The sequence below is a fragment of the Puma concolor genome, chromosome A2 (genome assembly GCF_028749965.1).
Source record: "Puma concolor isolate L17-30 chromosome A2, mPumCon1.1.hap2, whole genome shotgun sequence".
In the NCBI taxonomy this organism is placed as follows: Eukaryota; Metazoa; Chordata; class Mammalia; order Carnivora; family Felidae; genus Puma; species Puma concolor.
The window spans coordinates 165,936,089-165,947,064 of record NC_141668.1 but is presented as its reverse complement, the minus strand read 5'-3'; the positions used below and the strand labels follow the sequence as shown (position 1 = coordinate 165,947,064).

At 55.7% G+C, this 10,976-nt stretch overlaps 2 protein-coding genes across 4 annotated transcripts; both read right to left on the bottom strand.

Annotated features, from left to right (window-relative positions):
- Positions 1 to 830: 830 nt before the first annotated feature.
- MCEMP1 (mast cell expressed membrane protein 1) lies at positions 831 to 3,634 on the bottom strand. 2 transcript variants are annotated; one of them, XM_086699194.1, is made up of 7 exons: positions 3,387 to 3,634; positions 2,945 to 3,082; positions 2,289 to 2,417; positions 2,011 to 2,061; positions 1,786 to 1,932; positions 1,437 to 1,502; positions 831 to 1,314 (listed from the first exon to the last, which is right to left on the bottom strand). In XM_086699194.1, the coding sequence occupies exons 1-7, from the start codon at positions 3,493 to 3,495 to the stop codon at positions 1,298 to 1,300; spliced, it is 657 nt and encodes a 218-aa protein (XP_086555320.1). In that variant the 5' UTR covers positions 3,496 to 3,634; the 3' UTR covers positions 831 to 1,297. The 2 variants fall into 2 exon arrangements, with proteins under 2 accessions (XP_086555320.1, XP_086555319.1); XM_086699193.1 differs by having other exon boundaries at positions 3,402 to 3,599.
- A 5,454-nt stretch (positions 3,635 to 9,088) lies between these two features.
- Positions 9,089 to 10,763, bottom strand: RETN (resistin). Of its 2 annotated transcripts, none has more exons than XM_086699191.1 (4): positions 10,564 to 10,763; positions 10,257 to 10,431; positions 9,809 to 9,886; positions 9,089 to 9,298 (listed from the first exon to the last, which is right to left on the bottom strand). In XM_086699191.1, exons 2-4 carry the CDS (start codon positions 10,369 to 10,371, stop codon positions 9,162 to 9,164), a joined length of 330 nt encoding a protein of 109 aa, XP_086555317.1. In that variant the 5' UTR covers positions 10,372 to 10,431; positions 10,564 to 10,763; the 3' UTR covers positions 9,089 to 9,161. The 2 variants fall into 2 exon arrangements, with proteins under 2 accessions (XP_086555317.1, XP_086555318.1); XM_086699192.1 differs by having other exon boundaries at positions 10,257 to 10,381.
- Between the last annotated feature and the right edge of the window lie 213 nt (positions 10,764 to 10,976).

The window sequence follows — 10,976 nt, the reverse complement described above, 5'->3', positions numbered from 1 at the left end:
GTCTATTTGGCCTGGGAGCACACCTATGCCTTGGGGACACAGTCTCTGGTCTTAGGGACACGTGTATATCCTTGGGCACATGTTCTCTCAGGGACACACGTCTGCCCGTGTGCACATGTCCATTTGTCTTAGGGACAAACGTTTGCCTGTGGACACATGTTCTCTTAGAGGACATACGTCTACGAGCCAGGGGCACTTAGGGGCATGCGCACTCACGAATACATGCTCAGTGGGCATATACACTCAGGAATAGTTACACCCGTGGGGACATGCTTAAGGGTTCAGATGTATCTGTGGGTCCCCCTACACTTAGGGAGACATTGTTAATTTTTTTTTAATGTTTATTTTTGAGAGAGAGAGAGAGAGAGAGAGAGAGAGAGAGAGAGAATGCAAGTGGGGGAGGGGCAGAGAGAGAGGGAGACACAGAATCCGAAGCAGGTTCCAGGCTCCGAGCTGTCAGCACAGAGCCGGACGCGGGGCTCGAACCCACGAACTGGGAAATCATGACCTGAGCCGAAGTCGGATGCTTAACCGACTGAGCCACCCAGGCGCCCCACTTAGGGAAACAGTGTATATCTCCGGCCACAAACCCTACTGGGCACACAGTCTCAGGCACAGAGACTGTTCCTCGCTGGGTACAAGTTCATGGGCACAAAAGGACCCATTCAGGGCATTCATGCTCACACACGCTTGTGCCCCCAGGGATCCTGGTTATCACGTGCGCGTGCTTGCTGTGTGACTTTCCTCATCCCTTAATACTTGCAGACCCTCCGCCACCGGGTCCCCACCCCCACCCCCAGATGCTCCCAGGAACAGATCTGAAAGCCACATTCTTTCCCATTGGCCTTTATCGTCACAAATCACAAAACGTGAGTGCAGAAACAAGGGAACGCACAAATATACCCGCTCTGCACACCCTCGGTGACATAATCAGTCACACACTGACACCCGCCTGTTCACACAACACAGGTAGTGACGGGGTACACACTCAACACCCGCAGTTACAGTGATGTAGCGGGTGCTCCACACACACACACGCACGCGCACACGCACACACACAGCTCCATGACATTCACACACAACATACCACAGGACATTCACACGTGTTCACAGTGCAACACGTGTTACCAACACCCGCGCCCAGGCTGACACACTTCTGCGGTCCTTGCTGACACAGCCGCCCACTGTGTCATGTGTTATCGCTCCCATGATGCCATGAGGCACGCATGCGGCCGTCTTCATGGGGAAGTGCAGCCCCGTCCTCCAAGCTGCAGCCCGGGTGTCAATGTCTTCTCATTTATTGAGCTGTGGGCTCTGAGCAGGATGAAGACCCAAGGTCAGGCAGATCCCTTCCCCCGCCCCCCCCCCCCCCCCCAGAGAGAAACCAGGGCCAGAGATGTGGCTCCCTCCTCATCCACCTCCCTAGCCCAACTTACGTGGCTGCGGCTTCTTCTCTAGTATCTTGGAGATTTCATGTAATTTAGTCTTGATCTGGCTTAAGTCTGGGGGCAGGGGGACAGGAGAAAGCTGGTCTGGGCCTCAGACAAGGCCCTCACCTTTATTGGAAGCCTCTTCCCTGCCCACCCCGCCCCCGCCCCCGCCTGGGTGTTGCAGAGCCCATGTACTTGGCCTTCCCTTTTTAAATATCCCCGCCCAGAGGGTGACATCCATCCATCACCCCCTAAACCCTGAGCACTGGGAGGGCAGACCCCTGCTGTCGCCTCCCCCAATCCCCCAGCGCCCAGCATGAGACCAAGCCCGCCCAGTAAGGGTCTGCAAGGGCACCTGTTGACAGCATCTTCACTTTCTCATTCCCCATGTGGACATTTCTCTTGATCATGTCAATGTCCTGCCTGGCCTCCGTGATGAGCTGCTGGATGCTGCTCCAGCCCTGTTTCTGCTCCTCCTGACACTGTTGTCCCGAGATGGAGACTGAGGCAAGAAACAGACACGTGTGAATCACCGCTGCCCACCCTGACCCCATGGGCCTCCCCCAGGTCCCACCCTTACCATTCTGGAGCTCCCTTTTCACGACCAGCAGCTCCTGGGACACCTCAGAATCTGTTCAGGAGGAGGGGCGGGGGAGGCAGGAACACCCTTGAAGCGCCCCCAGTTGGGCTGTCCTGGGAACAAGGGTGGGGGAAGGGAGAGCAACGAGGGAGAAGGGAGACACGGTGGGAACACGGGGCCTCCCCCACCTCCCGAGGCCCCCCTTTACGCCGCCCCAGCCCCCTCCCCACCCACCAAAGAACGACAAAAAGGAAAGTGAAACCGAAGACCCTACTCACTCTTCACCAGGACCAAGGCCAAGAGAACGATGCAGAACAGGGCAAGGAGGATGTACAGGCTCAGGGTGGCTCTGTGCAGCCAACGAGGGACCTGGGCAGAGTCTGGGGCCGGCCTCGACCAGGCTGGGACTGGAGCAGAGGCAGGACAGGTGACCTCCAGGGCCCAACACTGCCGCTTAGACCGTCGGCACTGACTCTACACTGAGCTCCGACTCAGAGCTGTCTCACCTGCTCCCACTCCTGCTGATACAGCCACTGCGACCACCAGCATGCACCCCGCCCACAGCCACCAGTAGTTGTCCATAACGCTGTCACCATCAGGTCTCCCCCTTGCCATCCCCTTCACCAGCACTCACAACATCAGCAGCAGCTGTCACTGAAGCCCATCCACCTCAGTGCCTGTCGTTATCAGCACTGTCCCCAGCAACAAGTCTCATCAGCTCTTGTCTAGGTGGCTCCTTCCTGATCCACTGCACGATCACCTCACCAACATTACCCACACTGTCACCAACACTCGCAACACCAGCACCACTCGCATCATCATCACCACCTGCGGAGCTACCCCTGCGACTGTGACTCACAAGCCCTGAGGCCACCACGCCCCACACCATTGCCCCAGGCCTCCTCACAGTGCCCTTGTTCCCGTGATGTCCTACCAGGGGCCCCTCCCGAGGCTGTGGGGTGCGGGCTGGCAGGTGGCTGCTTGCCTCGATTCTTGGGTGGTGAATGGCTGCCCCTTGGTTGCTCCTGGTTTCTGAAGGTCAAGGTGATATTCTCATAGTCAGGGTCTGCACCTGTGGGTGGGTCAGTGAGAATGCAAACCTGCCTGGGGCTCTGGGGCTGGGGTGGGGGTCGGAGGGGGGCTCAGAGATCTTGGCTCAACCAAACCCCTGCAGATAACAGATTTCTGGGGATAAAAGAGAAGGAATGGGGAAACAAGATCTGCTTCTTGGTTAGGTGGAGAGGGCGTGTGTGAGTGTTTGGGGGGTACACGTACACACGTGCCTTTTGGGGTAGGGGAGGGAGCCCTGTGACCCAGCTTTCAGCCCCTTACCTCTCCCATCCCCACCTCTCCCTCCTGCCGTCTCCCCTCCCCACCTTGAGGTACCGAACCTTCCTTATGGTCTGGGGCCCTCTGTTTCTTGTCTTTGAAGGCTGTTGCTTGCATCTTGACCTCCTGATTCAAGCAGATTTCCTCAGACCCCATGGTTCCCAGTCTGCCAATTTGCCCACACACACCCCACCCACCGGAAGGCGTCGCGGCAGATGAGGAAATCTCTGGGTTGAGGGTGGGGGGAGGAGAGGTCAGCCTCCTCTTTTCAGTGATCTGGGACCCTCTGACCCTGGGGCATCCTCTCCTCCCCTCCCAGATCCAGAGGGTCTTAGGAGTCCAGAGGTCTCACGGAGGGTCAAGCAGAGAAGCCCATGGCCCCAGAGACAGGACAGAACGGTCAGGAACCCGTGGCAGTCATCCTGTTGCAATATACAAATGTATCATCAGGCTTACACAATGTGACATGTCAATTATGCTCAATGTAAATAAATTCAAAAGAATTTAAAGGATGATCAGGAACTTTACAGGAAGCTGTGTGTGTGTCTCCCCAAATGAACTTTGTCCCCTGCCCCTCTCAGGAGAAAACCTGGGGCACCTGGGATCCCCACCTTTTAGGTTTGAGGCAGCCGGGCTTGGAAGCAGGATTCCTGAGCCTGCCACGTCTTTCTCCCCCCGGCCCCAGTCCCACCCCTCAGCTCCACCCCAAGAATTCTGCTTCTTTAAGGCCCATGGGAGGAAAGGAACGGAATTAAGGCAAGAGGACCAATTACTGGAGCCCCACCCACATCTGGGACTGAAGCCAGACCCACGCCTTGACCTAACCCTGGATGTGGTGTCCCCTGTCCCCGGGTCCCCAGACAGAGACTAACTGGAAACACTCACTCTCATCCACACATCTGCTCATCTACCCACACTCACACACACTCCCAAATACCCTTACGCATCTGCTCACGTATTCACATGGCTTGCTCATTGGCATGCCTCTACATGTGCTTGCCCTAGAGAAATATCCATATTCATGCATTCACAGGGTGGCACTCTGTCTAGATGTCTTAGAGCTCTCTTTGTCTGTGACCTTGAAGACTGGAGATAAAAATGAGACAATGTGTACAGGGAATTTTCTCTTTAACTTTAGAACAGTGCCTTCTGGTAGAAATGTAATGTAAACCACATCTCCAGTTTAAAATTTTCTGGGGGCGCCTGGGTGGCTCAGTCGGTTAAGCGTCCGACTTCAACTCAGGTCACGATCTCGCGGTCCGTGAGTTCGAGCCCCGCGTCGGGCTCTGGGCTGATGGCTCAGAGCCTGGAGCCTGTTTCCGATTCTGTGTCTCCCTCTCTCTCTGCCCCTCCCCCGTTCATGCTCTGTCTCTCTCTGTCCCAAAAATAAATAAACGTTAAAAAAAATTAAAAAAAAATCATCTTAAAATTTTCTAGCAGCCGCATTAAAAAGATAACAAAAAGACAGACAGTTAATTTTAATAATGTATTGTACTTAGCATAGTACAATTATCACTTCAGCATGTAGACGAGACTAAAAAATTATTGAGATGTTTTTGGTTTTTAGACCTTTCGGTTTTGGCTCTGAGACCTTTTTTTGGTACTAAATCCTTGAAAACAAATGTGTCTTGTGTTTACACTTAAGGCACATTTCAAGTATTTGATGGCTGCCCTACTGGACAGCGCTGGTCTAGACTATTGATGAAGTTTTGGGGTGATGGGTCCAGAGCCGACGGCCAAGAAAGAATTCTTTTTTTTTTTTTTTTAATTTTTTTTTCAACGTTTATTTATTTTTGGGACAGAGAGAGACAGAGCATGAACGGGGGAGGGGCAGAGAGAGAGGGAGACACAGAATCAGAAACAGGCTCCGGGCTCTGAGCTGTCAGCACAGAGCCCGACGCGGGGCTGGAACTCACAGACCGCGAGATCGTGACCTGGCTGAAGTCGGACGCTTAACCGACTGCGCCACCCAGGCGCCCCAATAAAGAATTCTTAAAGATGTCTTGGTGCAAAAAAAAAGTGATTTTATTAAAGCATGGGGACAGGACGCCTGCGCAAAAAGAGCTGCGCTGGGGTTGTGACAGGTAACTCAAATATGCCCTCATTTGGGAGGGGATCAGTGATGGAGTAAGTCTCTAAGGAATTTTGGAAGCAAGGGTTCCGGGACCTTGTGGGGGTTGGCTGTTGCTAGGGAAACACCATTTGTTACTGTTTGATAAAACCTCAGTCACGAAACCCTTCAGATGTATATGGGGGAGGGGCCAGAAGCTGGGAGGCTGGTTGCCAGCATATATCTTGGGGAAGTTGAGATAAAGGAAGTTGATTTACAGGATCCTTGAGGTAGGGATCGTGTTAAGCTAAGGTTTTTTTTGCCCCCAGGAAAGTGTCATCCTTGAGGCAGCTGAGCTCCTAGAGGGAGGTCCCTCTGCTGGTTTCAAGGACATATCAACGGGCTGTAGGCAGTAAGCGGATTTGATTTTTCATTTGCCTTAGTTTCCCACATCACCACGGCAAGCACTTAAACCCCTTTCCTTTGTTCTTGGGTAGCTGGGAGTGTCCAAGGAATATCACACAGATCCCACCCGGGTGAGAGGAGGGGGTGGGGGCGTGCTACAGCTTGTGCTCAGCCTGCCTCCTGCTCCCTCATCAGCTATCCTAGTTTCCTCCCTTTGGAACAATAAGTAAAAGAGAATTTAAAAGACTTTTATGTGTGAGAAGTATGTTTTAGCTCTTAAATGTGTGATTAAACTGTTCTCTAAACTATTGCCAACCTTGTCTGCTCAGAGATTGGTTTAGTAGTGATTAGATGGCAGGGGCGCCCGGGTGCCTCAGTCGGTTGGGCCGGCCAACTTCAGCTCAGGTCATGATCTCATGGTTCGTGGGTTCGAGCCCCGCGTCGGGTTCTGTGCTGAGAGCTCGGAGCCTGGAGCCTGCTTCGGAATCTGCGACTCCCCCTCTCTCTCTGTCCCCTTCCCAGCTCATGCTCTGTCTCTCAAAAAATAAATAGACGTTAAAAAAAAAAATTAAAAAAAATAGTGATTAGATGACAGCTCCTCCCTCTGACCTTAGAAAGAAGTCAGCAACTGAGGAATTCAACTCCCTTTCCTGATGTAACAGCCGCGGAGGAGCCGGACCAATGGGCAGCTGGCTCTGCTGTGATGGACAGGTGCAGGGGGTGGGGCCGAAGCACCGCACATTACGGAAGCTCAGTTGAAGCCAAGACCAGACTCCAGCCCTCTGGCAAAATGGTAGCTGTGAGACTGGAGGCCCACAGGCAGTCATGAGAGGGCTCTGTGAGGTTCCCTGACCAGCCCCTGCCATGGAGTAATAGTCTCAGTTTTCTCTTAAGAAAGAATATGCGTCTCAAGTCCAACCGACCGTAAACCAGAGGTTGGTTTAGACTGGGCACATGATCCAGGCCCAGCCAATCAGAGTCTAAGATTTGACACAGGGGTGGGCAAATGAGCCAGAGTCAGCCAATGAAGCTCAGGCCCGGGACTTTTGTTGCATTTACCAGGAAAAAAAGGCATTTCGTCTTTTTTTCTCTCCACTGGGACTCTCAGACACTGGGAAGATGTAAGCCTGGAGCTGTGATGGGGAAGGGCCTGCTGAGAGAGAAGCCAGCACTGAGGAAAGCAGACCGGAAAGGCAGTCGGGTCCTGGAGGCATCATCTGATACCTGGATCCAGCCATACCTGAATCCATTGTTTTACCCTGAGCCTCTCAGTTACATAACCCAGAAATTTCCTTTTACTTTTGCTCACACTAGTTTGAAGTGGCATTTGTGGCACTTGCAACTAGACCAATCTTGGCTGCCTCAGGGGGCTGGGCAGTTGGCAAATGAGGAAATGGAGGCTTAAGAAAGGAGCTTGCCTGTCCAAGTGTGCACTGTGGGACAGAGAATGACTGTGTTGGAAGTGAAGTCTCTGAAGAGTACCTTCTTGGGGTCCAGATACAGGGGGGCAATTGAGTGGGACTTGGAGGTAAAGACGCATTCTGATCAGAATCTGGGGACAAAGGAGGGCACCCCCCTCCACATGAGTGAGGGGGCAGGACAGGCCAGGTACTAGACTCAACTTCTCTCCTCCTCAACACACTTCTGACTCAGTGGTCCCACCTCAACCCCATGGCCGCTGTGGGGTTAGGAGGGAGGACCTAGGAGAGGAACCTCTGGATTGGGGTCTGGGTGGGCTCCAGGGGCAACAGGAGTGTTGTGATGTCAGCTTACGGCCACCAGGAGCAGACAGGAGGCTGTGGCATCGTAGGAGGTGGGTGGCCGTGGAAGGAGAGTCCAAAACATCTTGAAAACCAGGATCCCACCCCATTGCCCGTTCCCAAGTCCCTGGAGCGTGCTGCTGGGGACTGTGACGTTTGAGGCTGGGGTCCCTTTCAAGACCGGGCACCAAGTGTTCTGAAGTCTGAGTCTTTGTCTGTCAAGGGACTGGGTTTTAAGATAATTTAAAACTATCTTAACTAATAGGATTATTATTTGATAATAATAACAATAATAATAATAATAAATTAGGATTAGGAGTCCCAGGGAACTGGACTCTGAATCACCAGATTTGTGCCCCCAGGAAGCTGTGCAGGGGTCACACGTGACTCATCTTCTGGGTCAGAATTCAGACTGAGATCGCGGTCATTCCAGGCTGGGATGGGGACTCTGTCCAGGGCTTAAATATGTCTATGTGTCTATGGCTCCTCTTTCCACGGGCACACCTTTGTGATTCAGGGGTGCCTCCTTGTGCCTACGTGTGTGTGTGTGTGTGTGTGTGTGTGTGTAGGCATGGTGTATCCCTGTGTGACCATAGTAACTGGGTTGTGTACTGTGTGCACATGGCCGTGTGTAACTGTGTCTGGACATGGAGGGTGTGCACCTGCGTGGGGTATCCACGTGCGTATGTGGTTATTTATTTAACAGACATTTCCTGAGTGTCTACTATGTGACATGCTCTCTTTGAAGCGCCAGGGATACACCAAAGAGCGGACAAGTACCCTGCACTCTGTTTTCATATTCAAGTGTCCGTGAGGGTGTATATACCGCGGGTTGTTAACGAACTCCTCGAAACTGCGCCTGCAAGTGTGAAAACGTGAACTCGCGGTTCGTGGCCTCAGGTAAGCGTTCTCAGCCGGCTCCGGTGGGGATTCCTCCCTGTCCACGGCCTGGCTTTGCCTGTGCCTTGAGGGACCCTCAATGAGGTTGGGGAGTGACGGATGGCGGCTCAGGACTCTGGGCTGAGAGGTGATTCAGGGGTCCACCTTGACCCTGGGGCTACTGGGGGCTTGGGGGGCCTGGAGTGTATGAGGGATGGCGGGGCGGGGGTCCCCGTGCCGTCCAGACCTAGACCCCTGATGAAGCCTCGTTGTGGGGGCTGGGGCAGGATGAACCAGCGCCTTCCTGGAAGGCCAGAAACCCGAGGGTGATCGTCAAAGTGGCCTCAAAGGTAACACCCACTTCCCCTCCTGAAGGAGGCCATGCTCCTTGGGTGTGAGTGTCCTTATAGAGGAAGTTGAGGCCCTCTTCTCCGAGGCAGAGGTGGGGGCAAACATGGCAAGAGGGGGATGGCCAGAAGAAAGCCACGGGCGCCGCCCCCCGGCCACCGCCTCCCTCCAGCGTCTACGTGCCCCGCTCTTTTCGGAGACGCCAGCTCTCTCCCCCAAACCTCAGCAAGACAGCGCGGCGCCCAGCCCCTCGCCGTCGTCTTCTCTGGGTTTATTTCCAGCCCCGCCCCTCCGAGGCCTGGCCTCGCCCCATCTGAAGCCCGTCCCCGCCCCTCTGAGGCCTGGCCACGCCCCCCAGCCCGAGCCGTCCTCGGGCGACCTCAGGCGGGGGCCTGCACGCGACAGCAGCGAGCCCCGGTCCAGTCCATGCCCGCGCACTGGCAGTGGCAGGTGGTCTCGGCGCGCACGTCCCACGAGCCGCAGGCGGAGCCACAAGTGCAGGCGGTGACGGCGAAGCCTGCGGGCGACAGGGGAGGGAGCTTGGCCCCGAGCCGGAGGCTACGGGCCTGGGGGTCGGAGGGGGCTGGAGGCTCCAACACCTGGGAATGGGGGCCGCAGTGCTTGCGGCAGGGAGGCCGGCGGCTGGGGGGCCTGGACTCTCCAGTGTCCTAAGGAAATGCGGTCCCGGAGCGGGGGCGCGGGGAGGGCTGGGGCTGCAGACCAGGACTCCAGGGAAGTGGACTCAAGCAACCGAGGCTGGGGGCGCCTGGGGGGGCTCAGCTGGTTAAACCTCGGACTCAGCTCAGGATCCCAGGGTTGTGGGATCGAGCTTCGCGTTGGGCTCCTGCTGAGCCTGGAGCCTGCTTGGGATCCTCTGTCTCCCTCTCTCTCTGCCCCTCCCTTCCTCTGTCTCTCTCAAAATAAAGAAATCTTTAAAGGGAAAGAAATAGAGGCTGGTCTTAGAGGGAGGGGGTACGGGGTACTGGGAATATAACTGAGAGCCTGGACAAAGGACTTCTGTACTCACCTAAGGGGCAGGTGGCCAAGTCACCCCTGGAGGTGACCGTTCGGCAGCTCAGGCCGATGGTCCTTATTGTCTCAAGGACTGTGGGAGAAGAAGGGACCGAATGAGACCAAGCTGCCCCTCCCCCACTCTCATGCTGCCGGGGTGGTTTGGAGACCCGCCCAGGGGGTCTGGAAAGCGCTTTGGAGGAAGGCCCAGGTGGTCGGGGGCCCTGGTGGAGGGGGCCCTGGTGGAGAGCGAGAGCCGTGGGCGGGCAGCTCACCGCCTCCCAGGCTCCCATGAGTGTTGTAGAGGAAGGAGGATTTGGGGCTTCTGCTGAAGGCCGAGCTGCATGGGGGCTGCGGTTGGGTCGGGTCTGGGGGTGAGGTTTGGTTCTAGTTGGGGCTGGCTTCATGGTGGCTCTATGTCAGGAGTTAGAGGGGTTTCTGAGGCCCCTGCTGAGGGTCCTCACTTGAGCGGGTGCTGTCCTGGATCTTCTCATTGATGGCTTCCTCCACTGGACACAGAGACCTGCCACACACCAGCAGCCCCAGGACAGGGAGGAGGAGGAGGGGAAGAGCCTTCATTCCTCAGGCACTGCAAGAAGGAACCAAGATGTCCACAGCTGGGTCCGGGGAGGATGGGGCCTACAGAGCAGGAGGGATATGGAACCCTGGGTCCCTGTGGGGGACGCGGCTGGAGTCCCCGCTTTGCCATGGCCCCCTCGGGCTGGGGCTCTGGGCTGAGCCAGGGCTGGGCTCTGGGCAGCGGTCACTTACCCTCTGGATGGACTCAGCAGGCCAAATCTCGGGCACTGATTTCGTGCCCCTGCCACATGTCCCTCTTTAAAGCTTCTGAATGTGGAGCTTCCTGTCTTGGCAAAGTTTCTTGGCCCCCTGACCCTCCCATCCCACATCCGGGGCCAAGAGGAAGCCCCCAGGCCAGACTCCAGGGGCCTAGGGGTGGGAAGCCCTGCCCCCCTCTCCCCCGCCACGGTTTCCCCATTCAAGAGCCCCCCCCCCCCCCTTGTCACATCCGGGCTGGGGCTGGTCCAGGAGGTAGTGCCTGGGGCATAATTCCAGAAGCCCTGGTTCCAGACGCTGGGAGTTTGCATGCAGGGGTGGGGAGTGCAGGCGTGTCCAAAATAACCTCCCGGTGTGTGAACTGCATAGGAGGTTCATACCCGGATGCC

What these genes read in the sequence shown, in the direction of transcription:
- MCEMP1 (XM_086699194.1), bottom strand. Translation starts at nt 3,495, where the DNA reads ATGGGGTCTGAGGAAATCTGCTTGAATCAGGAGGTCAAGATGCAAGCA. An exon ending in AGCCTCGGGAGGGGCCCCTG is followed by an intron (nt 2,418 to 2,944) that starts GTAGGACATCAC and finishes CCTCTGCTCCAG; the next exon opens with TCCCAGCCTGGTCGAGGCCG. An exon ending in GAAAAGGGAGCTCCAGAATG is followed by an intron (nt 1,933 to 2,010) that starts GTAAGGGTGGGA and finishes TTCTTGCCTCAG; the next exon opens with TCTCCATCTCGGGACAACAG.
- RETN (XM_086699191.1), bottom strand. Translation starts at nt 10,371, where the DNA reads ATGAAGGCTCTTCCCCTCCTCCTCCTCCCTGTCCTGGGGCTGCTGGTG. An exon ending in CCAGGACAGCACCCGCTCAA is followed by an intron (nt 9,887 to 10,256) that starts GTGAGGACCCTC and finishes CTTCTCCCACAG; the next exon opens with TCCTTGAGACAATAAGGACC. An exon ending in CTTGGCCACCTGCCCCTTAG is followed by an intron (nt 9,299 to 9,808) that starts GTGAGTACAGAA and finishes TGTCGCCCGCAG; the next exon opens with GCTTCGCCGTCACCGCCTGC.